Raw genomic sequence first — 27,202 nt, forward strand, 5'->3', positions numbered from 1 at the left:
TCGAAACAATTAAAAGCTTTCTCCATTCAATCTATTTATGTGTGAGCTGTGATTATGAACTGAAAAAAGAGACTTTTGAGGAGTAGAGAGTAATTAAGGAAATAGTATTCCAAAAGGGCGCCCAACCCATCACGATGGGGTTGAGTGCTTGGCCACCTCAAAGTACCCTTTCGGGGCCATCAGGTGGTGGCCATGGCTGGCTCATGGGTTTGTCATTATGGGCGCGTGCCTTTTGGCCAGCGAATGGAGCCTCGGCTTTGGACTGATAAGTGGCTATTCACTCGGCACTCAGCCCATGTCCCTCTTCTGACCGCCAACTGAAAGGCAATTGCTTTATAATTCAATTGCTGGCGTCGACTTCCTCCAAGATCAAAGACCTCCCCTAATTATCCGGCTGGACTTCGCTTGATTGATGGTCTGTTTTGGCATTTGCTTGGTGGTGCACTTATTTATTTTTGATGGTTAACTGGTTACTGGGTGCTCTGTGTGCTGCTTAGCTAAGTTATAAGATTAGGTTAATTATGTGAAAAAGTGCGAGGATATAGGTGGTAGGGGATAGTTTGCAAGATGATCTGTTTGCTGGTGCTGTGGTCTCTGGCGAAAAAGGACATGATCGTGTTCCTGCTGGCAGGGATCCAAGCTGGGAGTTGGCGACGCAAGTGGGACATCCTCATGAAATACTTCATCTTCCGGATAATGGTGGTACTGCGGCCGTGGTTCAGGATCCCTTTCCATCATATACTGTCTCTCCTCCATTTCCTCTGAACTTCTTGGATAGATGGGCTTTCTCTGAATTGGAACTGGTGCAAAACTTTTCATATTTCTCTCCGGTTTTTGCCTTATCAAGCCCTGATTCCGCGGTAGGAAGCCTACAGGTTTCACACCCCAAAATCTCTTTGGTGGATTGGGGGTCCTTGGGGGATTCTGACCAACTTCATCGCTGCAATCCAAGCCCCTTACAATGTTATTCATGTAAATAGAGGGCGGTATACGTTTCCTGTACTTGGGTCTTGGTCTGGGAACTATTTGTTTATTAGACACAAAATAGTCCCTCTGCTGTGGTCCCACTGGTGTCATTTGTTGAATTGGCTTGGCAAAATCTCGCTCGTACAAAATGGGCTCCACATAGTTTTTAACGGGCTTTCGAAAACGATATGATGGAGGTGGTCTTGGACTTGCTGCTGGGTGTTAAGAAATTCATTTAAGTATTATTTAAGGGGCATTTGAGCATAGTAATTATTTGCATTCTATACTTACATGGCCCTTGGGTGGGCATAAACTGTGGACACAGATTAGTATCCTGCTCTTCGGTGTCCTCACATGGTTCCTCAGTGATGGGAGTAGCTCCATTTTCAAACACTTTATAATCTTTAGGATTAAAAATTCTGGTTAAACTACGTTTAAAGTTACTTGAATTTACCTTTACCTTCGTCATCATCACATCCTGAGAACTCCGACACCGTGATGCTTTTCACTTCTTCGTCGCAACTTTCTGATGTGGTGATTTCCGGATTGGAAGTTGAAGTAGAAACAGTAGTCGGCGGCACGACCGTTGTGGTGGTGGTGTTAACTTCCGGTTGAAGCTTCAATTCGGCAGGTTCGGTGGTCATGATCACCTGAATAACCTCGCTGGGTTGGCTGGCATTATCGAGCTTGATCTGCGGGGGATCGGGTACTTTCGGTGACTTTGCCCTGGAATTCTTTTTCCTGTTCCTTAAAGCCCTCAATCGCTTTAATTGGTTTTCTGTAAAAGGTGGTTGTGTAGTCGAGGTTGTAGAGCTAGTTGTTGTAGTTGGAGCTGCAGACGTTTCCTGTTCAGTTGTTGTTTCCGGTGACACTTCTGTGGTGCTGGTTTCCCCTGGAGATGTGCTCTCTTCTAGAGTTGTTGTTTCCAATGTTGAGGTGCTTCTTGATGTTGTGGTATTTGTTTTGATCTTTGGTACTAACTTTCTTATTTTTATGATTTTTGAATCGGTTGTTGTTTCAGTTGTTGAACTCAATGGTGTGCTTGTGGTTGAATTTATTGTACCATTATTGGGTAGTGCCAGTAGCTCATTTCGTGCGGCACTTTTAATGGCTTTACGTCTTGGATCGCATTTCTTGGTTTTAGGTTTCACTGTGGTACTTGGCCTTTCAGTTACCAGGGTGAAATTGGCGCAGGGATCCTCCTTGAGCAGCGGTGTTCTTAGCAGGAGTAATCTAACGAAACACGGATGTTCAATGGGTAGACCTTCCTCGAAAGTTGATTCACAGGGTGGCAAAAAGTCCATGCACTCCTCCTTGCTCTCCTCATAGTCATCGAAAATGTGGCTAAATGGGTCCTGTGCCTCACCGCTGTCATCGCAACCTATCGGAGCTGCTGGCAAAACAGAAATATCTCTCTGATCGCGACCATTGCTAGGATAGTCCTCCGCCTCGCGCAGCATCATATCCAAAAGTTGCATCTCCAAAGGCGAACTAAAGGGGAATAAAAATATAAAACCTATTTAATTTTTTCCCCCAGCTTATTACAACTTACCCAAAAACTGAAGGTCCAACAAATAGCACCCAAAGTAGCGGCAGCATCATCATGATTCGAGTGTTTGGGTCGATGGTTTCCATGGAAATGTTGCCCCAACCCGAGCGACATTTGGCTTTTGTTGAGTTCACGTATCTGTCGGATGCAGTGCGCTGCACTCTCACTTTCTGTCAATTGAGACATCGTTCTTTCCGATCTGTAAGTCACCCGTGTCACCTCCACCTCCCCCCAATTCGAAATAATAGTTTTGTGGTCAGCTTTCTCATTAGACTCTAGTGTCATCCGTCTGGGCGCCGTCTTCGTTGCTCTGGTCTTGTTTTCATTTGTGTTCTCTACGTGACCTGTGCTGAGATCGGCGATTTGTGGCTTTTACTTTCCACTACGTTAATTTTTCGTTCTAGTCTGGGATACTGTATACAGCAATGTTCGATAAGAATATTCAAATATAGATATGTGTATCTACATATAAAAATTAATGAATTAAATAATTAAAAATAAAAGACATTAGCTGCAATAAAATTTTGATTGTAAGATTCTCAAATTTTAAAACATTAATATTTTAAATAAGACGACAGCAAAATTAATATAATTATCATAGTGTATTCCGCTCTCTGTTTGCCGCTTTCATTTTTCACGTGTATTTGCTATTTGCTTAATTTATTTAATTTATTATTGTAACGTTTGATTCAACGTCTTATTCGCCTTGTTTCCGTTTTATGGAAATTACTTTTATTGCCACCATCGCGTGGGCCAAAAGAGGGTGGAGGTCCGTGGGTTCTACTACCCAGTAATTAATAGCCATCGAATGCTTGTGGTTTTCACGAAAAGCAAACAATTGGCTGCCATTCTTGGTTCAATTGGCCTTCTGAAAACATCTGAATACTTTGAAAAGCAGTTGTTAAGCGGCTGGTTAAGACGGCATGGTACAGAAAGTATAAAAAGCTGTGGCCGCTAATTTGCTCTATTAAATTGTTGTGTACTGAATTACCAGTTGTTTTTATAGTTCGTGACATTTTTTAGGAAACAGTGGAAGTTAGAAAGTGCTGATAATTAGCAAACACTTTCGCTTGCTGATGTATTTAGAAACAAACAAGGAAATGATTTTCATAAATTGTAAATAATATGTTAAGCATCATGACAATAATAGACTCGGTAAATTATATTTACAAACTGCTAGCATTCTCTTTAGGGATCACTTTATTTAATTGCCGAAAATCTGCCTTACTCTCCCACTGGCTTTTTGACCTTGTGCCTGCCACATTCCCAAATGTCAGCTGGCGAAAAATGCGTGTTTGGAAATGAGCTTGGGACGTCCTGTCATTACCAAATGGCATTCGCGTGTAATTTGTCTTGTCTTTCTGGAGGAATCTTTACGACTTTCCAGCTGTTTAATGTAAAAATCTTTACTTGCTCGCGGCGTTTGTTCTCAATCAATATTTGCCCGCCAGCCAAATATTTTCCAATCAAATGGAGACCACAAGGACTACAGTTTACATAGAAAATATTGTGTTTAAGGCGCATATTAAATGAAAATCGCTCGGCTGGTATCTGAAAAAGGTTTGCCCTTTTCCCTGTTATCTCTGGTATCCTTGTTATGCGGAACATGCAACATTTTTTGGGGCCTCAGCACGCAACACTCACTGAATTATGTTGACAGAAGCGTATCAATGTCACGGCTGAAAGGGGAAAAGAGTGAGGTTACGGGACTTGAGACATGACAGATGGCTCGAATGCCATTAAGGCGACAAAATAACACATCAGGAGAGTACAGTGGAGGCGCCCTAAATCTAACACCCATATATGTACATATGTCCTTCTAGAGCTAAGAATGTTGATATATTAAATTTAGTAGAAAATAAATTCAACAGCTGAAACTAAAATGTTTCCACAATTTTTGTAAGAAATTAAATATTGATTTAAGTATTTTCTTTTCTATATTGTTACATATTACAAAAAAACTTTAACAAAACTTAATAATGACAAAAATATTTTTAAATCATAGCAAGGCCAAGAACTTTAGAGCCATGTAAATAAATAAATACACCCAAGTGTATGCAATGTAAAATGGCTTCAGTATGTAAAGTAATCAACAGATGTCGCTCGTCTCATACTTAGACATTTTTGACATATAAAGAAGTTCTGCTGGTTATTCTCTTACAAAACATATTCATATCGGTTTGCTTTAAGTAAGCTTTACTGTTCCTTGAAGAACTACTAGAAATCTGAGATCACCGGAAGTTTACACAGGTGCGTTTTTGGGGTTAGGCGAGTGTGGTATGGTCTTGCGCTGAGTCTCGTGTTAAGCGATGTCGCGTGGACATCGTGAGGTTCGGCGGTTCACACTTCGGTTTGGTCGAGTTTGAAGCTGTTGAAACGGCCTCGAGTGGCGGCCCACTGCCACTGACACTGATATCTACTGGCGATCAATGTAACCGACCGAAAGTTGATAAGAGTTCGCCGCTTCATCGTTGGCCAAGTCACCTGAAGTAACGTGATGGATCGAATTTTTATAGCGACAGTACGCTAATTGCTGAAAAGTTTGCACGGCTGCACATCACTGTTGAGTGGCGAACGAAAATTTAATTAAAAGTTTATTTTTAAGTCAGCTCTGATTTTCGCAAGAACTTATATTGATACTTTAGTTTCTACCTATAAAGTTAGTCTCTAACTTAAGTTAAACACGCCCGCAATAAAACATCATATGAGTAGTTATTTTTATGTGAAACTTTATATTTCATTTCAGTTTTGTATTTTTTTTGGTTTGTTTTGTATGTTTAAATACTTATTAAAATTGTTTTTGTTTTTTGTTTTTATTTTTCGTTTTTGTTGCTGTGTGTTTTGTTAGCTTCTGCTTTTCTGTTGTTCTTTGTGTGTGTGTCCGTGTTTTTTTGTTGGTTTTCCGTTTTGCTAAATAAAGTTTTGCGATTTTTTTGAGATTTTTTCTTTGCGACGGTAGCTAATGTTTACTATATATTATATAGTAATTAAATAGATAGATGCATGTATGCGCTTGTGTGTGTCTGTGTGACTGTGTGTGTCTATGCATTTGAGTATGTGTGTGTGTGAGCTGGTGAGTTTGGCCTTTAGCTAAGCCTTAGCTTTCTGATCGATCTCTATCGTTCTGCATTCGTTCTTTTTGCTTATCATTTTAGTAATATTTGTTAGGAATGGAAAAAAATTACAAGCCATAAAGGTAGAAAAAAACTTTACAAATTACATTTTCAAAGAGCACAGTAGAGGGGTAGAAAGTGACGGAGACGGGGCGAAGAAAGTCGGCGAGAGATGGCACCCCGTCTATTTACAAAAGTATTTGTTCTCCAGCCGCTGGCAGTAGTCGCAGATCAGCTGGCAGCACCGCCCATTGTTGAACCGGCACCGGCATTTCTCCACCTGCTTAACCACCTGGGTGGTGTAGCCACGCCCACAGCACAGGGTGCCACAGTTGTCCGGATGCAGGCACTGCCGATCCTTGGTGACCGCGCAGTAGGAGGGCGAGGTCTCCAGATAGTACAGCGTGGTGTATTGCGATTGTTGGGGCTGTAAAGGGCAATTATTTATTAGTTTTTAGTTGGTTTAGTTGAAGTTTTAAAATATTAACAAAGTCTCTTGTTGTTAAAGCCTGTTTAGTGAACAAAAAGAAGGACTACCTCGACTATCAGATACCCTTTGCTCCATAGGAACCAATTCCCATTATAGATCTACCTTTTCAATTGTATTCTACATCTATTTCTACATGTACTCTACTTTTCTTTGAAGAACTTACTTTCTTGCGTCGCTGCTTTGGCTTTTTCATGCGACTCGAGGACACCTGGCGCATTGATCGCTGGTTTGGCGCCTTGCGAATGGCCTCGTTGTACTTTTGCCTCAAGAGCGTGGCTGTAGCATTGAAGTCGGCCATCTTCTTCCAGCAAGTTTTCATCGAACAGGAGCCGGATACGCCGTGGCACTTGCACTTGTCCATCATTTGCGAGGAGACAGCTTCGATGCCGACCTGAACAAAAAGTTAAGTTAGCACAGGTATACTATAAAATATATCCTTCTGCTCCTTAAAATATATCACTTTACCTCTGAGTCATGTCGCAATATCTCGCTGACCTCGTCTCCATCTCCACCGCGCAAGTCCAGGAAGCTGCGTGTCACCCGCTTGCCGTGCTTCAGATTGTCATTGCAGCCGCCCCACTGGAAGTCCTGCGCCTCCCTGTTGTGCTTTTTGGGCCCGCAGCTGCACTTGGTCATCCGGCCCTCGGCACAGGCCCTGGCTATCGAGTGGGTCATAGCGGCCGCCGTGAGCGCGTGGACGAAGGCCGTCTCCTTGTAGAGCTTCTTGAAGATGTTCCGCTTGCCGCGCGTCTCGATCGAGCAGTTCCAGCGGTCGTAGCGGAACTGTTCCTCGCAGTGGGTGGTGGCCAGACGGCGGGCCTCGCTAAGGGTTCCCGGCAGTCCCGTCTCCTTGCGACACTGGTGGTTCTGACGCCGCGTGGCAGGCATGTATCTGCAGGGTCCGCCCACTTGGCCCTGCGAAGTGAACACCGCCATCACCGTGTGCTCCGAAATGAAGTGTTCGCTGGCAGACATAAAGTATTCGAAATTTCTCATTAGAAAAAGATAGAGGTATTTTTTAAAGTTATTTTTTGAGCTACATCACAATTAAATTAAGTTTTTATTATAAACAGGAGAGAATTCTATAGTCGAGTTCCCCGAGTGGGCGTGGCAACAGACAGACGGACAGGGCCAGATCGACTGGGCCATTGATCCTGATCAAGAATATATATACTCTATATGGTCGGAAACGGATCTTCCTACCTGTTACATAGTTTTCAACGAATCTAGTATGCCATACTCGTAGAGTCAGAGTAAGGAAAAATTTGTGTTGAGTGTCAAGTCGAAATAGACCATACAGTCAGTCAACTTATATAGTGCGGCAAGTGAGGTTCGATCTTAAACAAAAATTATTTTCTGATTTTAAACAAAATAAGATTTTTGGTACGTATGAACACACCATTGGTATGAACATTGACCATTGGTTTACCTAAGCTCATATCATTGCCAGACAACAAGGTGCTGCCACCATCCGCAACAAAAAGATGGAACCCTCGTTATCCAATACTAACAAATCGGAACTTCTCGACGAACTACGAGCGGAGAGAGCTCTGCAAGATAAATATTTAAAAGACTTCTGCTCAATGGCGGATAAGCTAAGACACTTAGTTGATGGCACTGTTCCCAGCAAAATTGAGACCTATGAATATTTGGAAAGTTCCGACGGTGACAGCAATCGTTCTCTCGAAGAAGAGAAAAAGCTAACTATTTTTTTCTATAAAATGCGGTGCGATCTAGAAAAAAATTTAAGAGAGGTTCAAGAGAACCTCAAATATTTAGACGAAGTCAGGGAGTTGGGAGTTATCTGGGACAATATACAATATATATGGTAGATTAAATGGATGAAGGAAGTGCAAAAGATATACGATAGACACGATAGCTGCTCCTTGTGAAGATTCGATGAAGATGCTAATTTGACTGACAAGTGCGATTCGAAAAATGTAAAACAATTCGAGTGTTACTTTATTTATGGTTAAATTATAAAAAAACTCAGCTTGTGGAAATGCGAAAGATACATTTCAAAATTTTCTGGGATATCGAAAGATATTGGGGAATAAAATCAGAAAAATATTTACAAATTAAAACAGGTATACAAATTGCAACTATTGTTTAGTTTAAAAAATGTGTGAGATTCGGTTTTCTAACTATGTATATATTTTGTGTTTAGCACATTTTTGGATATTAACGCGACACCTATATTTGGTTCGCAGAACTATGTACATGAATTTTACACAAATTGTAGCGCCCAATGCTTCCAATTGTAGCGGAACTTGTATGAAGCCTTGTGTCCGAGCAATCGGTAAAAATACCGTTTCAAAGAGAATTTTAATGTTGTGCGCGTACTTACTTAAATCAATAAGTTATTTGAACACTGAATAATTTAATTTAATCAATTAGCAACGATCAACCTTAGTATTGCACAATCGAAATTCTGAACTACGAAGTTTTTACTGCTAATAATAAACCGGCACATGAGAAACTTTTATTTGATTTATCAAAAGTTACAACACGCATGCTAGTATGGCCTTCTTTTATCAGTTTTCTAGAAATAGCAGAAGGAATTTCCTTGAATTGGTTTCTCATACCATATCTGTTTCTTAGTATTTCGGAGCTTATTATGAGAATGCAAGTATCTTTGAATTATTTCAAAAGGAAGCCGCCGCTGCACCTTACCCGCTTCCTGGCCAGCGTCGGTTATCATTTTGTGGCATCCACTCCGCCGCGGGACTGTAGAGTATGCTGATTTGCAGGAAATCTTAAATTCTCATAAAACTTAAGTGCATCGTAAATTGGCGTATGAGTAACGAGCTCAGCATATCTGCGGCTATCGGGCTATCTGGCTATCCGACTATTTCCGTCTCCGTCTGCGCCTCGAGGCACCGATTTTCCCCACATTTCCCCTTTCCTTTCCTTCTCCGGTTGATTTGCCCCAACTGCCCCCCAATTCGATCCAAACTTTCGCCACTAAAAGTCTGTTGATAATATTCCATTGAGATTTGTACTTCATTTTCCGCTAGCTCACTTTTTATGTGAAATTAATTTGCCACATTTTCGCAATTAATTAATTAATTGAATGTTTGAAATGTTTACAAGATGTTTCGACTACACTTGTGGCATTTGTTTGGATCCACAAATTCGCCGCTGCGGCTGGCCAATTTTTATCTATTTATCTCCCGCTGTTTTATTTCGATATTTGACGTAGTTTTCGGCTTGATTAAAATATCATTTGACGATTGACGAAAACTAGTATGAATTGGAATTTAATTGGGTGGTCTGGTGGGGGAAAGTTTTTATTTTTTGGTTTTTGGCCTAGAACTTAAGACAATAAAACAGATTTTTTATCATTACACAGATTGATTCGTCTTATACTTTATCTATAGTCATAAGAAGTACACAAAATGTTTATTTGAATTGTCATGTGTCGATCAGAAGATCTTTAATCCATGAGACCTATTGTGAGTTTGTACTGCCCCGTCCAACACCCTTGGGGTCTTCAATTACAGCTCAAAGCCCATGTAAGTCGTCATGTAAGCTTTGCATTGTTATCACATCCGATTTGGTTGTTGCAAGTGTAGTGCAAAGCGCATTAGGCAAAGCCCCAACCAATGACTCCCCTTTTACCCATTTCAAGTTTGGATAATGTGTGTCGCCTTAGCCATTGAAAACATTGAGGAATTACAAGCCATAAGCTTGGGTAGTGGGAACGGGTGGAAGCTTGGAGCTAATCCTTTTGACAAAACGTTTACGGGCCAAAATGCCAGACAATTAGCTCAGGCAACTGGCTAAAACAATTAGACAGGCATCTTAGGAGCCACTTTAATATCACAAATTTCAGCCCCCGGCCAAATACTGCGGAGCACATAGATATAGATGCGTATCTCGCAGATACAAAGTAGTCGAAACCTATTAAAAAGGCCACAGAGCAAAACAAACTGTGAAGAGTTGGTGGTTAGGCCAAACAACAAATTGATGGACAGACGGACGGATGTGTGCCAGCAAACATGCGGGGGAGTGTGGAGGGGGGGAGGGAGGAAGATAGCGCCGTAAAACAAAAGTGTTGATGGATATTTTCCTCGTGCGATGATGACGCTGAAGTTGTGTGCTTTGAGTGCTCTTTTTACTCGCTTTTCCCTCATTTTCCCCTCTGCATTTGTGGAGATTCATCAAATTTTCAGAAACGTAAAATATTCAACACACACAGGTGCACTGGCAAAGCACATGTATAAATCCCTTTGTGCTGCGGCAAAAGCATTTTATGGACTTTACAGTTTTTAGTTGCTTCTGCTGCTGATGCTGCCCCAAACAGCATAGCAAATGCGCAACAGCAACAGGAGGCAGAGGTAGCAACTGCAGCAGTCAGCTATTGAAAGCAGTTCGAGAAACACCAAAAAAGAAAAACTGAGCAAAATGGGTACTTCAATAAAAATCATTAACATTTGATATTATTTTTAATCCAATTGATACAATTTTTGAAAGGTATAGATTAACTTTACAGTGCTAACAAAACAATGATGAGATACTCTAGAAATGCTTCCAATCCATATGCCCACTTCTCCCTGTGTAGATACCGATAAAAACGGAAATCAACCCAGGCGTGCATCCATAAAATCTTTTTTAAAGTAGCATAAGCATATCGAAAGCTGAAAATGCTCTCTCGACTTGAACTTTTTTATGGACTTTTTACCATTTGCATTTTATTGCCAAAACATAAATGCAGCTGCTAGCCACGCACCGTTCGGCTTCTTCCCGTACCGAAATGGATTGCTTATTTTTAAAACATTTGACTTGCATTGGGCTACCAGCTGTCCAGTCGATTTCTTTTCTGGGTGGCGGCAAAATGTTTGTTTGTTTGCTGGCCGCTTGTTTTGGTTTCCTCTGTTTGCTTTTGGCGTAGCTGTCGCATAATTCACCCCGGCCCGAAACGTTCAATTAAAACGCAAGTGCAAATACTGTAACCCAATCGGATCGGAAAATTGATGAACTTAAGCAAAACGCGACGCGGTCGGTTGGCTTTAATTGATAGCTGGCAAATGAAGCAGAAGGCGCTGCTTCTGGGTTTCTCAGATTTTCCGACTTCTGTGCTTGTGCTTGTGCTTTTTGCTTAGCAGCTTGCTTGCTTGCCTAGCAAGAATGGGGCCAATGAGGCGTCATTTCTATGGGCAATTTGCTGAGAGACAAGCAGTTTTCTCAAATACTATATGGACACAAACAGTCGTTAATAGTGGCGATCATTAGGCCGACCCGCCTCATGAAGATTCGAGGAATATCTTTTTTCATTAAATGATTCAGTTGCTGGAGTACTAACTTATGTTACAAAACTAAAGATTAGTATAAAATCGTTTATATTTTACCGTTTTGAGATGCATTACTCATAATGAAACCTCTTCTTCCTGTGTAGCAGTTTCTGAGTCTCCAAAGAGGCTTTTAAAATTGTACCCATTAATTGCCATAACTCTTTTTCAATAATTCATGCAGACCCCATTTGTTTGGCTTTACAGCTTAACAGAGTCGTCTCCTTTTGTCATTTGTTGGATCTTTTTAAATCTTGCGCTGAGTCCGCTTCCTGCACCTGTCGGCTTATTTATTCATTCGTTTTATGGCACACGAAACACACTTCAAAATGCGTTGTAAATATTGCGCTTAAGCCGCTAAATTGCAAGCGGTAAAGGCGGTAAAAGCAGCCAGCAGCAACAATTGCTGTCAGCAAAAAAGGAAAAAACGGGGAAGGGAGGGAGCCAAATTGCAAGCGCGAAAACCGCAAGACAAACGTCCGCCCCGTTGGGGGGAAGTCCCCTTTCCATTTGTTTTTCCAGGACGAGGGGTCTCTAAATGCTGATGTATGAGATGTTGTTGTTGCTGCCCAATTTCGGCAGCGTTAAAACATAAAATATGCTTCCGCTCCCGCTTCTTTCGAACCCCCCATGAATAATGTTGTTGCAACAAGGGAAGGGAGAGCGCTGGTGCACTGAGAGAAACTATGGCTTACATTCAACATGATGCAAAACGGAAATATATGTTTACCATTCTTAGTTTATTGGTCTTAATGCAGTATCAAATAACACATTATTTTTTGGTCAGTATTTCAATCAGTATTATTTTAGATGTCCCATTTAATCTTGACGACTTTCTTGATTTTTTTTTCAGTGCTTGTGGGTGGTGGTTAGTGTGGGGCAGCAATAGTCGGTGGTTGTTTTTCGGCTGCAACTCGGCGCTTCATCATAAAAAGCGCATCCTTTTGCCCAGCTCCCTGTGCCGAAGATTATGGTCATCAATTTTGGCATCATCCAACAAACAGTTGTAGCCGTAAACAATGTCGCTTCCCCTCGGCAACTTCAGCGCAGCAGCAACAAATGTGCCCCCCGAGAGTTTGGCACAAAATTACAAAAAAAAAAAAAAGAAAACCCAAATCCAAAAAACAAAAACGGAGAACGGTAAAAGGCATTTTTATGGGCTGGCTCATAAAATTTGTGCATGGGATTTTGGACTCGAGCAGTAAGTAGACAATAAAATGACGTCGCTACTTTTTTGGATTTTTAATAAAACGTTGCGGCAAATGATTAAAAACAAAAAGCCATCCACTGCGTAGTAGCAACAACGGCAGCAGAAGTAGCAGCAGCAATCAATTTAGTTGCCCACCCAGAAAGCGAGGGTCGCTCGGCCACTTGCTCTTCCGCACTGGATCGCTATTTTAGTTTTAAAAGCATTTTAACGGCTTACTTAGGCTCATGTTGCCGGCGAGGCTGATGCTGATGCTGCCGCTGCGGTTTATTTACTCAAAACCGATTTCTGTGGCAAGCACGGAATCGGAAAATGCAAAAGCATGTGACGCCCCCTTTGGAATAGGGGCGGACCACCTTTATTCCTAATTTGTTTGCGTTAAAGTTTATCCGTAAGCAGGGGAAGCCTACCAAAAATGCCATGATGCTGCTGTTGCTGCTACACTCGAAAGAAATCCTTGCACTTCTGGCTTGATTACGCTGCATTTGGACTTAAGAGGGAGTCAAGTTGGTAATAAGCATATGTTGTTTAAATTGGAGTTTTTTTCTGAGTGCAGCGGAAGCTGATGTTGCTGATGCTGCTGCTGCGTGTGCGCCATAAAAATGCAATAAAAATCTTTACGACACATTTCGCCTGCAACCCTCACATTGGGGCAGAAACACAGCCTTACATATATTTACCCCATATATGTTTATATATATGTATAGGTGTAATCGTAGCGTACGGCACACTTCACACCTAGCATCTTCCGTTCTTGCCCCATGTTGCTACCGTACTGCACCGATGTTGCTACCTTAATGCATTGGCTGCAAGCCATTTTACGCCTAAGCAGTAAGCGCGATTACCTTCACCACGCCCCAAATATTAACTTAACTTAAAAATAAACTTCATTAACAATTACATATAACAACTCTAGGCAACAAGATCTTGTCGCTGTAAATACGATTTTGTTATCTTTGTTATTGAATTCAGATCTTTTAGTTGTGATAAGGTAAAACTATTTCTTTGGCACGTTAAGGATTGCCGATAACAATTTTGGCTTGGCTTTTGAATCTCCAAACAGAGTTTGTGACACGCCAATTTGAGCCTTAAGATGCCATATAGGTGAAATGGAATTCTAGATTAAAAATCCTCAAAGGGTGCGGTTGCACTCCAGTTGTGTGCGCCAAGCCTTTGTTTCTGCCACTGACTGCAGACGAATCGTGCAACATTTTAGCCCAACCATTGCATTTGACACTTATCATCCTTCAAGAACGGCAAATCTGCTTCGTTAACCATCAAAAAACTCCTCCTTCTGGCACTCAATCTTCAACTGCTTGGCATTGCAGCTTCCGCTTGTTGTTGCAGTTGCAACAGCAACATGCAGTGCACACAGCTCTCCCTTTCATTGAATACATTGCCAAACTATTTTTCAGCTAATATTAGATGATTTTGTTGTTGCTGCCGTTGCTGCCACTGCCGCGTTTATGGCTGGTATTTTCTCGTTTATGCTTGAACGGCATTCCAGCAATTTGTCTGCATTTCTTTTCATTTTTGTTAGCCGCTATAATTTCTCCAGCATTTTACAGAGATTTGTTGTTGCAGAGGTAATTTTGTGTAAAGACCGAAAATACTCCGCCAAATATAGACATCTTGTTACTGATTTATAAGATAGCCTTTGCATTTCAGAAATCAACTTCCAATTCCCTCTAAATTGAGACTTATTTATGGAATTGTCATAACATTATCTCTTCTCCGCCGGGCAATTAAAATTAATTGCTGGCATTTCGGTCCTCGGTTTTCCCGCTCTTCTCCAAAGTTTTCCCATAAAAATTGCCAGCGAATAGATTTAAATTAATTTTCCTGGCAATTTTCCTTTTAGCTCCAAGGCAACGACCACCAGCGGGGAAACAAAGCTTAAGCTTAGCTATTAATGATTAATTTTGCGACTTGGCTTGACTGTTTTTTATACACTAAGAGAAATGTTCGAAAATCATGATAATTATAATTACATTCATTAAAATCCAAATAACAGTAGATTTTATAGAAATCTTTGACTTTCTGTGAGATTTTAAACAATTATTTAAGCTTATAAGTTAATATAAACTTAAATATTTTCCTAAGTGCATGTGGAAGAATAGGTGGTGGAGTAAGAGCTTTGAATAAGAGACTCGCATAAAAATTAAACATCAACGCGAAACGCAATCAACATTAAAAGTTTGCGAGGGAGCTCTTGGCTTACATTTTATTTACTTTCCCATAAAAGAGAAACGCACGGGTATAAACCGATAAGAACCCGCATCCACGCCCAGAATTCTGGCTCAAACCGAGAGCCATGGACTCCAGACTCACTTGCTCTGTGGGATCCGGATCCACTCAAATGCGTTTCGCATAAAATGCGTTTTTATGACCATGACGAAAAAACGATCCTGATATCACACCCCGAGCAGGCCACAGCGAAGCTAAGAAGGAAACCCCCCGGCATCGCTTTCCACGCCATCATCAGCTCATTTCCCTCGGAAAACGAGAAACCTTTTGCGGGGGTGAAAGCGTGGCTAACATGGCCGCAATGATGTATTAATGGACGGTCACGTAAAGCTCGTAAGATTTTTACAAGCAACCTTCGCTTCGCGCTGGCCTGGCTCACAAAATGGCCTTGGAGGTGGTGTTTTCCTATATGCACTATAGGTTTTGTATGGGCGGGATTGAAGTACCATCGCACACATTCCTCGACTCTTTCCCAGCTCTCCAAGTTGTTCATTGAGTGCTAATTAAGCAAAAATCCCGCCCCACAAACGAGGCCAAGTTGGCGCCATATACACAAAAAAGATGCCACAACCAACAGGCAACATCCACGCATAGATTCAGATTCAGATACGGACACAGATACACATACAGATACAGAGACAGATACAGATACACGTACTTGTACCAGATAGAGATACAGAAAGGTCTGTGCTTTATTCTCTAAACAAATCAAATGCTGCCACGAAGGCATTCAATCAGTTGAGTTCACTTGCTGGCACTGTTGTTGTTATGAGGTGATAAAACAAGTTCATGTTGCACGGATCTCTTGCCTTCTGGCATCTTCTGGTCTGCTTTCGATTTGTAAACTTTACAAATTCGATTATTGGCCTATTAGTCGAGAGTAGTTTCCTCCAGAGCTTGGCAAGATCGATTGTAAATGTATCATTCCAGTTAATGAATATTGATGCCAGCATAACAAAACGCATAAACATTGGAAAACAAACTAGAAGCAACAAATCAAATGCATTTTTAAACATAAGCGTAATGGAGGAAGTGTTTTAAGAAAATGGTACAATCTTTCAGGGAATGTCGCACTCTGTTAAGATTCTCTAAAAATACTGTTATGAAAATATTTTTCCTAAACTCAATTTTGCCACTCCATATTCCCAATTTGTTGGCCGCTTCCGTTCGTTGTTTCCACTCAACACTCTAACAAATTTAAGCCAAACAAATGACCAAACACAAACGAAAAATTCAGAGGAACAGATGCACAGAAAGAAAAAAAGCCAAAATTCCTTAAAAAAGTCATTTGATTTTTAAATTCTTAAGAAAAGGTTTTTCAAAAATTATTAAGACATCATTCGCTACGATTTTCAAACTCATCGTTTTAATCTTTGCTTTTGGAAGTTCTTTTGAATATTTTCTTGAGTGCATTTGATTTAGAAAAACCGAGGGGCTGCCGATTTCGGAATTGAAAAAAACTTTTGCTGTGACCACACAAAATTCGCTGGTCTTCTCGTCGCATTTTGCCAGCCGGCTGTCAACGCCAAGAAGCGCTTAAGCATTATTAATCGTTTTCGAAATGAACTGTGCGCCATGATAATGAGCGGCGAAATATGCAATGCAAATGCACTTGCCGCGAAAAAGAGTTTGACAATCCGATGGATGTGGCGGGGAAAGTTGCAGCAGCAGATCGCCAGTCACATCCATTGGCATCTGCTGTATAGCTGCTGCTCTGTTGGCCAGAAAGGCAATTTTGCATAATTTCCGAAACACATGTTGCCTTCAATCATGCGAGAAAGAGCAGCAAGGGCTGGCAATGGGAAAGGGTATGGGTATGGCTTGTAGGGAATATGGGATATGGTAAAGCGCCCCGAGGGCACATAGACAAATTGACTGACTGACTAACTGCTTGACTGCATTTGAATACATCTGACTGCCTGAGTGCCTGCTGAATGCTGCCTGTTGAATTTTACCCGGGAATCGCAATGCGACTGGCAGTCAGTCGGGAAGCAAGTGAAAACGTAGCGGAAAGCATTTTAATACTAATTACAAAGAATTTGTGCCGCCGCCACTTTTACTTTTTGCCCTCTTTTGCCCAGATACTCTAACTGAAAGAGCGCAACCCCATTGCGATATCTTTTATAGTTCGGATTGTAAATTATTTTGCCCTCAATTCTCAGAAAATATTTATTTGGACAGTTACAAAAGATATGTAGTATTGAGAAACCTGAATATTTTGTACAAAATTTGCTAGTCTGTTCAATTGGTTTTTATATCCTTTTTGTAAAAGCGCATCAAATATTCATTGGTAAACTGCACTTTTCCCACAACTCACTCTCACTTTCCAGTGGGTCATCGCTCGTAGCCTGGCTCTACTTTTTTCTGGCTCGAACTCTTTGAATTTTTTCGATTTCCGAAAATAAATGTTAGCGCATCGCCTGCGGCACAGGACTGCGTTTTAATTGGAAAACACGGAGAGCAAAGTGGAGTTCCCAGCTCCATCTCCAGCTCCAGCTGTTGGCGTTCGTATCTTTATTTCGTTTTTATTTTTGAGACCTCGAAGGCGGCGGTAAAATCACTTTAATCAAATCGTTTTATGACAGCGCGCTCACTCGTTGCGGAAAAAAGGCAGGAAAGTCAGAAAAAGCCGACAAATGACACACGCAGACGGTCACAAAAGACACATGAACGTCATTAAGTAAACAATTGGCTGGGAAATCGTGTGTATTTGTTTGTGTGGAACACGGGTGGGTGGCAGGTGAGTTTTCCCAGTTTGACATTAAACGCGTGTTAATTTCATTTAATTTGGGCCGTGATTCGCCCAAAGGGGAAAATGGGCTGCGGAGCAAGGGGGGCTTCAGACATTCACGGTAAACGACCCGTCCGTACTTCTGTTCATCCATCAACGCCCCGATCGCTCAACTCGCTGTGAATTTTCCCCCAACTGCATTTGTCAATCAGCGTTTTTCCTCTCAGTCTGTGGCATTTTCCTCTCATTTTCCTTTTTTTCTTCGACTGCCATTCAAGGTCCATCATCTCTGTTCCTCGCTCTGCTATTTTGCTCTTGAATTTCGCCTGTGCAAAGTGAAATTTACTGGAGGGATCCAGAGGGAGATATTCTATATGGTTTGTGTCTGGGCGATCACACAACGTTTTGTCAAGTGGATATTTATGTTCCGGGCTATGATCTACAAAACTTGAGATGTCAAGTGGGTGGTGCGGTTTATTGATGTGGTGTGGTTGGGGGCCAAAAGTGATACCAGCTAATAGGAAAGTTCTTGGGGTCTGAGTGGGCTGCGATATGGGGCAAGAGGGTGGACTGATTTGGGGACCTATCAGGTTCGCTTAAATATTAGCCAGCTAAATTAATTCATTTTGGAAATACTTTTGACATTTATTTCGTTACGAAATCTTCATAAATTGTGGTACAAATAAAGGAGACATATTTAAACCAATTTTTATATCACAGTGCGGCGGATTTATTTTTTTATAAGTCATTTACTGCTGTATCAGTAAACTATGGTAATTTACTTATTAGATGACACTTAATAATGCTGATGTTAAATCATTAAAATGAAATTTTATTTTAGATTCCTATACAAACCTCTTTCCACAGAAATTACTAATTTTCCATTTCCTTAAGCTTGCTGACTAAACATCTTTCTTTCCAGATTCAGTCACATTACTCCCCAACCTCAAACCGAGCATATCCATTTCATTTTACCCCTCGACATGCCCACAAATTGAATTAAAATACCCAGCATGTTTGTTTTTTTCGGGGTAGCATTCAATGATGATGTCGTGCTGTCGGCTACTTCTTAACTAAGCTCCTGTTTTTTTTTTATTCTTTTTTGAGAATCTTTTTTTATTCCTCATTTCCATAACTGTTTTCGGTTGTCTGATTGGCTTGGAAAATTCGGAGATGCTTGGCTTTTATTTGGTTTTTATGTCGCCGCCGTTGTCGCGTCTTTTGTTCAGGGTCAAATTGGCCATATATATCGATCTGAGGAGTGATTCCATCCCACAAAGAAATGCACATTAGCACCTACGACACTCGACGACAAGTGCATCAAGCGGTGCCATCTTGGTAACACCTCTGAAGCAGGCGAGATGAAAGCAAATGAATCCGGAGAGGCGGCTTAGACCATTAGGCTTCAAGCCTGAGCATCAATTAGGCTTAAAGACCCCGCCAACGATGTTTGACGGCATGCCATGACTCTTGTCGCTAATTTGCGCAAATTATGTGCCGGGCCTCTTAAAGTACCGCAAAGTGAGTGCCAACAGCCCAGCCAACCCAACAGCCCAGCAATCCCGGCCAGGAACCAACCATCCAAAACTCCAATTATGTCAACAGCAACCGCGGCAGGCGCAACATCAAAGCCCAGCCAGGCGGCCTGTCTTGCGGCTCCTCACCTCTTAGAGACAGCACAAAGCCGGGAAAGCGGGGAAAAGCAGGGCAAAAGCCGGGAAAAAGTGCATGGGATGCCGCCACGCGGACAACATGTTGCTGCGGGACAGGTTGCAGCAGCATTTCTTCGGCGACAATCCGTGGCAGACAAGATCAATTGAGTCTTGAAGGGCGCAAAAGATATACTCTTAAAAAAAAAGAATAGAATTCACTTATGGCAAGTCAAAATAATTTATAATTAGCAAAGAATAAAATTGCTTTAAGTTTTCTATAAAAATAGTTAAGGCTGCATCTAAATATTCTAGGAAAGTGTTATAATCATTATAGAATTACAAATAAAGTCAATTAATTGACTAGCTCGTTGACGTAAGAGTTTGTTTTCATAACTATCTCCCATGTCAAAACTCCAAGCATTCTGCAATAGATATTTTCCAAAGAAAACAAAAATACCCACAAACGCCAATCGCTTGCGAAAGTTATCATAACCCGAGCAAAGGGTTAAGTAAACAGGAACGTCAACGCTTTGTAGGTTAAACCGTTTAGACAGGATGTACGAGTATGTGAGTGGAGAATGGGAAATGGTGGGGGGTATTTGGGGCTTGTGACTGCAATTGGGAGTCGCAAACTGCGTGTGGCAAAACGCTTAGGCCCCCTCTTTGATCTCGCCCTCTGACGCTTTGATGTGCGGTGCGTGCCTCAAGGTCCACAAAACTTCAAGGTCCCAACTGCGGGTGTATCTGTATCTATGCCTTGTATCTGTATCCACATGTGTGTGGAGCAACTCGTTGTTTGTCTTTGATGCAACTTCCTCAATGCGCTGCCAAACTGGCAAACTGGGAAAACTTTGGTCCAGAGACAGAGACAGTTAAAAAGATGGATGATGAAACGGTGGGGCGGGGGCGAGGGATTGCTCCGCGGCAGATGAGATCAAAGGCAACTCGAAAAGCCATCACGCTTTTAGACACACGACCAAAACACGGCAAACTCCAAGAAATGAAATAAAACAGAATCAACCGCATCTTGCACTTGGCTGCCACCTAAGACAGCATTTGTAGGTGCACTAAGAAAAATATTTCAACTCAAAAGAATTTAGAATTATAATAAAACGAAGCCAAATGCATCTTATTATTAAAGAAGAAAATTGGCTCAGGGGTATCTGCTAAATGAAATCAAGATAGAATTTTTGGTTTATAAAAATAATATATTTTTCCAAGTGTGCAACTGCATTTGGATCTTTAATCTGTTTCTGCATCTGCTCCTCGAAGTTTGTCTTACTTTTTACACCTTTCAATATGTGTGTTTTGTTGTCTGATTTTAGGCTTCACGCTTGAATCGCTTTGGAATCCGGCTTCGAGCTGCCTGATGATTTGTTTAAGTCATTTGGACGATTTTCTTTACGCACTTTCCGATGATTACATGAAAATGCATTTTATGTCATGGGAACGCTGCGCTGAGGCAGCCGAATGCATTCTATTGTTGTTGTGGCAGTTGCAACCCTCGGAAATGCAGTTTCTTTTCGGTGCTCCGGAGTTGTTCGCCATCAGCAGCATCGACACAGAATCATCGGCATTTCTGTGCTGGCATTTTTATTGGGTTTCATCATGGCCAATTTATGACTCCGATCTCGCTTTTGTGTGCTGCTCCCTCGTCTGGCAGCTGCTTTTTGTTTAAACTTTTATGGCGCAGCTTTAGCTTTTTCTTTTGCCCGCCTTTCATTTCAACAAAAGGACATTCGGCATAAAGGAATTTACCCAAAACGGGAAAAACTTATTCACAAAAAAGTCCAAAACGAAGACGGAGTAGAACCCCAGTTTATCATTAAGAGACAAAAACCTCAGCAACGGAAATGCCATCAGGAGTTGGAGGAATAAAAAGATGTCGAGAAGCAGTCCAAGTTGAGAGACAACGGCCTCATAAAACGCAGCCATCAAAAACGACAAAATTAAAAAGTTCAAATGGCAAATGGCAGGCAAATTGTTGGCCGTAAAATCACTAGAAAAAGCTATGGAAAACATTTTCCATAAACAACGACGAAGTGCTAATACTTTAACCGACTTGAAAGATAGGAATATTCCAGAGTCGAATAATCGCTAATTTATTAGCATAATGATGTGAAATTCCTCGCATGCTGATCCTCAATTGGGTAGCTAATATATGGGTTTTATAAGAGATGGAAAAATGCAAAATAAAAATATCAGCTAAATTTATATTTAGTGGAAATTAGGTTAAGGTGTTGGTGGTATGCGATCAGGCTAAAAATCAGTTAATAATGTTTGCATATAAATTCGCTTATTCATACTAATCAAACCAAAGTGAACCTACTGTCAGCAGAAAATGAAGTAGTACAAGAAAACAAGAACTGCCTGAAATTACATTTTTCAGTAACAAGTACAGGGTTCATAAGTCGTCCAGCTGCTGCCCCTCATCCTGTTGTTACGCCCCATTACCAAATCTGAACCTCAAGACCCGCCGACATTTTCATTGTCGTCTTATTGAGACAAATAAATTTCGGGTGGTGCCACATGGCGATGCCAACTGCAGTCGTCGCAGAATTTGCCTGGATATTTTTTTTTAATTTTGCGGCGAGAGTAAGAAACAAAACTTTGCACATAATCGTTATCGTCGATGTTGAAAGGAAAAGCCCTGGGAAAATCCCACAGGAAAACCCCTCGACTTGACCATAATTTGCGGCCAAAACAAAGGCTTTTCTTGTGTCTTGGAAATTAGCATTTTTATGCTTCCGCCAGGGTTACACACAACCCACACTCGACTCGACTCAACTAAGATGATATAGTCGAAAAGTTTTTATCCACAACAATGGAAACTTGCACCCATAGTTGGCATACAGACATCCAATGAGGTAAGGACATGAAAGCAAGGACATAAAGGCCGGGTGAGGCAACCAAGGAAACGGTAAGTAAGTTTTAATTACTCTTTGACAAATATTGAAGTTCGGGAGTTGCCAAAGAAGCGCAGGGAAGGGACCTTGTCTTACGCACAATTAAACAGATTTTTGCCGCTTATAAGGCCAATGAAATCACGGAAGGGCACAAAGACAGTCTGGGATACAGCAGATACGGATACGGATTCGAAACTCAGATCCGTTGGGGTTGTAACAACATAATTCTGCGCCGTATAATGTCATAAATGCCTGTTAACAAAACAACAGACGACGGAGAACGGTGACGCAGACTGTCAAACATTATTACATTATTTGCCTTTTGCCTTTGGGTCCGTCAAAAGGCTGAATCTGAAACTGAAACCAACCCCGTGGCTTCTATTTTAGCATCTTTGGGATTTCTGGTTCTTAGACTAGCAACACTCATTGCCAGATCAACCCTGACATGGGAGATTAATTGCGCCAGTCTTTTACAACTCAGAGTTTTGTGTTCCGGCAACCGGAGGGAACTTCATCATCATCGAGAGTGCCCCCTGACAGCAATTATTAAATTTTCATTACATCCCCTAATCAGCATTTTGTGCATATTGATTGTGTAAACAGGCGTCACGCAGTCGCTCCAGAATCTCGTTCACATTTTGATTTCGAGCTCGGGCACGGGGAAATTGATTTCAAAGTCGAGTTATTTGGCAAAGGGTTAGTGCTGTGATTTGCTGGGCTGGCAAAATGGTTTAGGCAGGTGTTGAAGTGGCCAGCTCAAGGGGAATGGCTTTTTAATGGGCTCAATTGATTGAGGACCTAAATGGAATAATTATCAAATGGATAAAGGGGTTATTAAAAGGGTTGCCTACTTTTTTTCCTAAAGTCTTTGGCCTGTAGTCCGAGTATCTCACTGGCTAAATCCAACAATCATTGCCTAAACCAACTTCATTAAGGCACAAATGCAATCTGCTTCAAAACCAAACCCTTGCAAATCACATCGTGTGTCTTGGGCAACTTTGAGTGTTGATTTGACTTTTACGATTCGTGCTGACATTTCGAATCAATAAAGTCGCACTTTGCACTGCCACTGCCACCTGATCGCAATTACGGCGAATTTGGTGGGTCGGCAAGTGGGGGAAGCACACACACGCACACATAAACCAGTATTACCATCCAGTTTAATGGCCAACAGCAAACGATGTCTTGCTCAAATAAGCCGATTAATTGTAATCAAGCAGCGCGTCTAAATGGACACCGACTTCGTATTCAGCTGGGCCCGGAATCGAGCGGAACTGGACGTACTTTCTGGATGGGATCCCCTGTCTATCGATTTCTGTCGTCTGGCCGCTTGGGTCAATGCATGTGCTCGCAAGGAAATAAACAAATACAAAGAAAAAAACAGAAAATAACAAAATTACAAAGCAAAATAAGTGAAACACTTTCTACCCCACGAGGAGCCTTTTCCCCACCAGGAGTATTGTGTAATAAACAGAATGGCCAATTGCGAGAAAGGCTTCAAGCTTATACGCACAGAAAAATATTTGTTAATATTGTCTCTCTGTTACCACCAATGTTAACTAAGGATTTATATAAGTTTTTACGTACAGTTTAAACTAAAATCCTCTAGATTTTTAACCAATCTTTACAATGTCTCTTTGGTAGAAAAAACATAACTTCTATTATGGTTTAAGGTAAAAAAAAAATAATAATAAAATAAACAAAATTTTCCAAAAGAAAATGCTGACAAGTTTTTAAAATATTCATAAGCACACCTATGACTCAGAAAGAGCCGCGCAGTGCAGAATCTCATCCCTCCAGTTGCAGAAACATTATGGGATTTTCCCCTTTTGTTGGGTGGTTTTGTAATGACAAATAATAACTGGTGGTCCTGCCCGTTGGCCCCCACCCATGGCTGCCCTGTCAGTGGGCAAATTAATGGTGAAGTGTAAGTAAAATTTACGCTCTGCCACCGCAGCTGCCCCATCCCTGCCCCATTCCCGTACCCACTTGCCACTTGCCACCTTGCCACTCCACTGCTGTTCGCATCTGCTAATAATCATAAAAAAGGCGGCTAGCAGCATTTTGACAACCGACAACCCCCCACAATTGCAGCACCCCCTTGTCAGAAGGTTTCGGCTGACAGCCGCTGAATGAGCACCAGCCGCAAGCTAAACAAATATAAATAATTTTACTTTATTGTTTAAACCCAACTCGGACCCCATCCCTCCCCTCTGCCATTCCGAGTGTCTGAGTGCGGTTTCTACTTATGTTGCATTGCAACTGATTAGCAAATCGGGAATATCGCAGAGTCCAAACTGAAAAGGGCTTGAAGTTCGATTCGTATGCCGACTGCTGCAATTTTCGCGTTATTTTATTTATTTGACTTGGCAAGTAAATTGCCAGATCAAAAGAGCGCTGAAGATATACAGAAGTGTCTGGGGGATCAGGAAGCGATTATTATAAACTTTTCAGAATTATAAAGGCATTTGAGGACGGGCAGATAGTTTTAGGCAAACAGGAAATCAATATTTTCGATTTCTAGAATTTTGTCCGAGTTCTTAGAATTATTTTATTTTGCATCCCGCACTTCATTGCTTATGGTAAGTTAGGTAGAACTTTTATTTGTCAAACCTAGAACTGAACATCAACAAATTCTGAAAATAATTTCCTCGAATAACAAGAGCTTTTGACCTTGTATTAATCTAATTATGTTTTAATTTAAGAACCCCTCAACTTGTGCTTTCCATTCACCTAGTTACCGCGATCTGACTTGCTCTAGCCATAAATTGTCGATTTTAAGTAATCAAAGTTCACCGAGGGCTGTTCAGTTAAGAAATCAGAATCCCAAGCAAACCAGAGTTCACAAGATGGGTTAAACTTGAACATGTGGGCATGTTTTAATAATTGCGGACACAGAAAATAATTGTAAACGTTGATTGCCCAACTGGAGTTGGGGCCACAAAAAGCGGCATAAAAAAGCGCCCATAAAATGCGGCGACTGCAGAAATGCTCGTAGGACAAAACAATTTGATGGCCGAGTGAAAGATCTCCATCAATTTATAAGATTTCAGTTCAATTAAGATGGGGAGTAGCTCTAGATTGACTCACTTGTAAAGGCCTTGCTGCATATCCATGTTATTAGTGCTGGAGCCGATTCCTAGGCCCATTCCGGCAGCACCTCCAACTCCTCCGCTGTTCAGCATGGTCCCGCCGTATCCCAGATTCCCAGGTAATCCTTGGCCGCCCGGCACTATGATGCCCAACTTGGCCAGTCCAGCCAGAGCGTGTCCATGCGGATGGGAGCCCATGTTGCCGCCGAGACCGTGGCTCGATGGTAGCCCCATTCCGTTGCCAGGAACTCCGAGTCCGACTGCCGAATGCCAGGGGTTTCCCAAGGACCCCACGCCGCCTCCAATCACCGAGGGCACACTCGATGTACTGCTGCCCAATTGGTTGATCATGGATCCGCCGCCACCCGGGGAACTGTTCACCACCTGACCAGCATTGTTTCCCATCAGGGTATTCAGTAACGTGCTGTTCATGTTCCCGTTGTTCAGATTGTGATTGCTCTGGTGCTGCTGATGCTGCTGGTGTTGTTGGTGCTGTTGGTGTTGCTGGTGGTGAATCGCAGGATTGCTGCTGTCGAGATCGCCATTCTGGCCAACCATCAGCAGCTGGTCCTCGTTTCGCACCTGGCCCAAACCGAAACTCAGGTGGGTGAGGATCATTAGCACAAAGACTCCCGTTGGCGATGTCATTTTACTGATTTATTGGACTTTTTATTATTTATTGTTGATTATCGAAGCGGTTGTTGGTGAATTGTGGGTTTTGCTAAATGCGGTTTCTATAGTCTACTTTTTGGCGTGATATATTGTGGATGCTTTTGTGGTAAGTACTTTAGTTAATAAATTACTAGATGCTAGGGTTCTACGTTATTTAATATTTATTTCTTTAGCGTTATTATTAAATTTACGTTTTGTATGTTTGTCAAAATGATTTCGATTAATATAAAATTGTTAAGTGGCCGTATAAAAATTGTTTAATATTCTATTCGATGCGATTTTGTTTTGAGATTATGTGCTTTGATAGTTGCGTGAATTTTGTTTTATTTTTGTGTAACTTATTTTGGACTGCTTAATACTTTTCGTTTGATTTCCACTTGCTTGTTTCAGATAGCTACATTTTTGTTTTTCCTGCTTGTTAGCGGACAGTATAAACTTTTAACTTTTCACATTGGCACTTCAAACGTTTTTCTCTTGTGATTTCGAACGGCAAAAGATGATTTATTTGCTTAAGCTATGTGCGTTTTTCCCGAGTGGTATTTTCCTTTGCGCTTCCTGGGAAATCGAAATCTCTCCGATCGCAGAGCGCTAGATCAAAAGGCGCACTTTTCCCCCCACCCAAGACGATCGGGCGTATCAAAACGCGGGGAAACCCGTTTCGAAGGTGTTGCTGCTGATGCAGTTGGAAAGAGTGTTGCTGACCGCCAGCGACGCCGTCGCCAGTGCTTCTTTATACCGCCGATCCATCCATCTGGGCAGTCTGGGCTCGAGGGTTTTCCGCAGCACATGAAAAGTCGCCGCCACGCATTTGGAGAATTTTCTTGGGGCCGGCCGGCCGGCCACTCGCCATACGCACAGCAGCTAAAAGATCACAGAAGTTATCACACACCGGGGATCCACTAGAATTTCGGAGTTTTTTCTTTTTGTTTTTCTTTTTCCGGATGCCAGCAGTTTTCACGCTTTCCCAACACTTTTGATGCGTGCGAGTTTCGCTTTCGACGGTACTGTCTGTTTGCTTGAATCTGATTTCGGGATTTTTGCTTGGAATTTTTTCAACCACCGCGCCACACGTGCGTCCATCAGCTCGTTCGGCACTCGACTGAATCTGAATCATCGACAGCCGACCGTCGTGTGTTGCCGTTGCCGATGGTGTTGCTGCTGCTGCTGCTTCTGCTGTTGGTGTTGCTGCTTTGGCTGTTGCTGTTGCTGCTGCTGTTGCTGGTGGTGTTGCAGCCGTGCCTGGCCGTCTTTAGTGGCCGTTCTGATAGGCAAATGCGTGTGCGTGC

At 41.8% G+C, this 27,202-nt stretch overlaps 3 protein-coding genes across 4 annotated transcripts; 1 reads left to right on the forward strand and 2 right to left on the reverse strand.

Moving 5' to 3' along the window:
* Positions 1 to 519: 519 nt before the first annotated feature.
* Positions 520 to 2,601, reverse strand: LOC6611510. Its single transcript, XM_032727724.1, has 4 exons — positions 2,519 to 2,601; positions 1,427 to 2,457; positions 1,258 to 1,368; positions 520 to 1,178 (listed from the first exon to the last, which is right to left on the reverse strand). The coding sequence occupies exons 1-4, from the start codon at positions 2,599 to 2,601 to the stop codon at positions 520 to 522; spliced, it is 1,884 nt and encodes a 627-aa protein (XP_032583615.1).
* A 2,745-nt stretch (positions 2,602 to 5,346) lies between these two features.
* On the reverse strand, positions 5,347 to 26,999 carry LOC6611511 (protein Wnt-4). The gene is made up of 4 exons (XM_002036016.2): positions 25,243 to 26,999; positions 6,584 to 7,082; positions 6,282 to 6,509; positions 5,347 to 6,055 (listed from the first exon to the last, which is right to left on the reverse strand). The coding sequence occupies exons 1-4, from the start codon at positions 25,890 to 25,892 to the stop codon at positions 5,813 to 5,815; spliced, it is 1,620 nt and encodes a 539-aa protein (XP_002036052.2). The 5' UTR covers positions 25,893 to 26,999; the 3' UTR covers positions 5,347 to 5,812.
* On the forward strand, positions 7,361 to 8,142 carry LOC6611512. Of its 2 annotated transcripts, none has more exons than XM_032726519.1 (2): positions 7,361 to 7,501; positions 7,553 to 8,142. In XM_032726519.1, exon 2 carries the CDS (start codon positions 7,603 to 7,605, stop codon positions 7,948 to 7,950), a length of 348 nt encoding a protein of 115 aa, XP_032582410.1. In that variant the 5' UTR covers positions 7,361 to 7,501; positions 7,553 to 7,602; the 3' UTR covers positions 7,951 to 8,142. The 2 variants fall into 2 exon arrangements, with proteins under 2 accessions (XP_032582410.1, XP_002036053.1); XM_002036017.2 differs by having other exon boundaries at positions 7,362 to 7,501; positions 7,569 to 8,142.
* Positions 27,000 to 27,202: the final 203 nt, after the last annotated feature.

The sequence above is a fragment of the Drosophila sechellia genome, chromosome 2L (genome assembly GCF_004382195.2).
Source record: "Drosophila sechellia strain sech25 chromosome 2L, ASM438219v1, whole genome shotgun sequence".
Lineage (NCBI taxonomy): Eukaryota > Metazoa > Arthropoda > Insecta > Diptera > Drosophilidae > Drosophila > Drosophila sechellia.

Bases quoted from the DNA above. Each gene is read 5' to 3' on its own strand.
- LOC6611511 (XM_002036016.2), bottom strand. From the start codon at position 25,892: ATGACATCGCCAACGGGAGTCTTTGTGCTAATGATCCTCACCCACCTG. The intron at 7,083-25,242 runs GTGAGTCAATCT...TATGTCTGCCAG, and splicing joins ATGCAGCAAGGCCTTTACAA to CGAACACTTCATTTCGGAGC. The intron at 6,056-6,281 runs GTAAGTTCTTCA...TGCCCTTTACAG, and splicing joins CAAAGCAGCGACGCAAGAAA to CCCCAACAATCGCAATACAC.
- LOC6611512 (XM_032726519.1), top strand. From the start codon at position 7,603: ATGGAACCCTCGTTATCCAATACTAACAAATCGGAACTTCTCGACGAA.
- LOC6611510 (XM_032727724.1), bottom strand. From the start codon at position 2,601: ATGGAAACCATCGACCCAAACACTCGAATCATGATGATGCTGCCGCTA. The intron at 2,458-2,518 runs GTAAGTTGTAAT...ATTCCCCTTTAG, and splicing joins GTTGGACCTTCAGTTTTTGG to TTCGCCTTTGGAGATGCAAC. The intron at 1,369-1,426 runs GTAAAGGTAAAT...TTAATCCTAAAG, and splicing joins AGGATGTGATGATGACGAAG to ATTATAAAGTGTTTGAAAAT.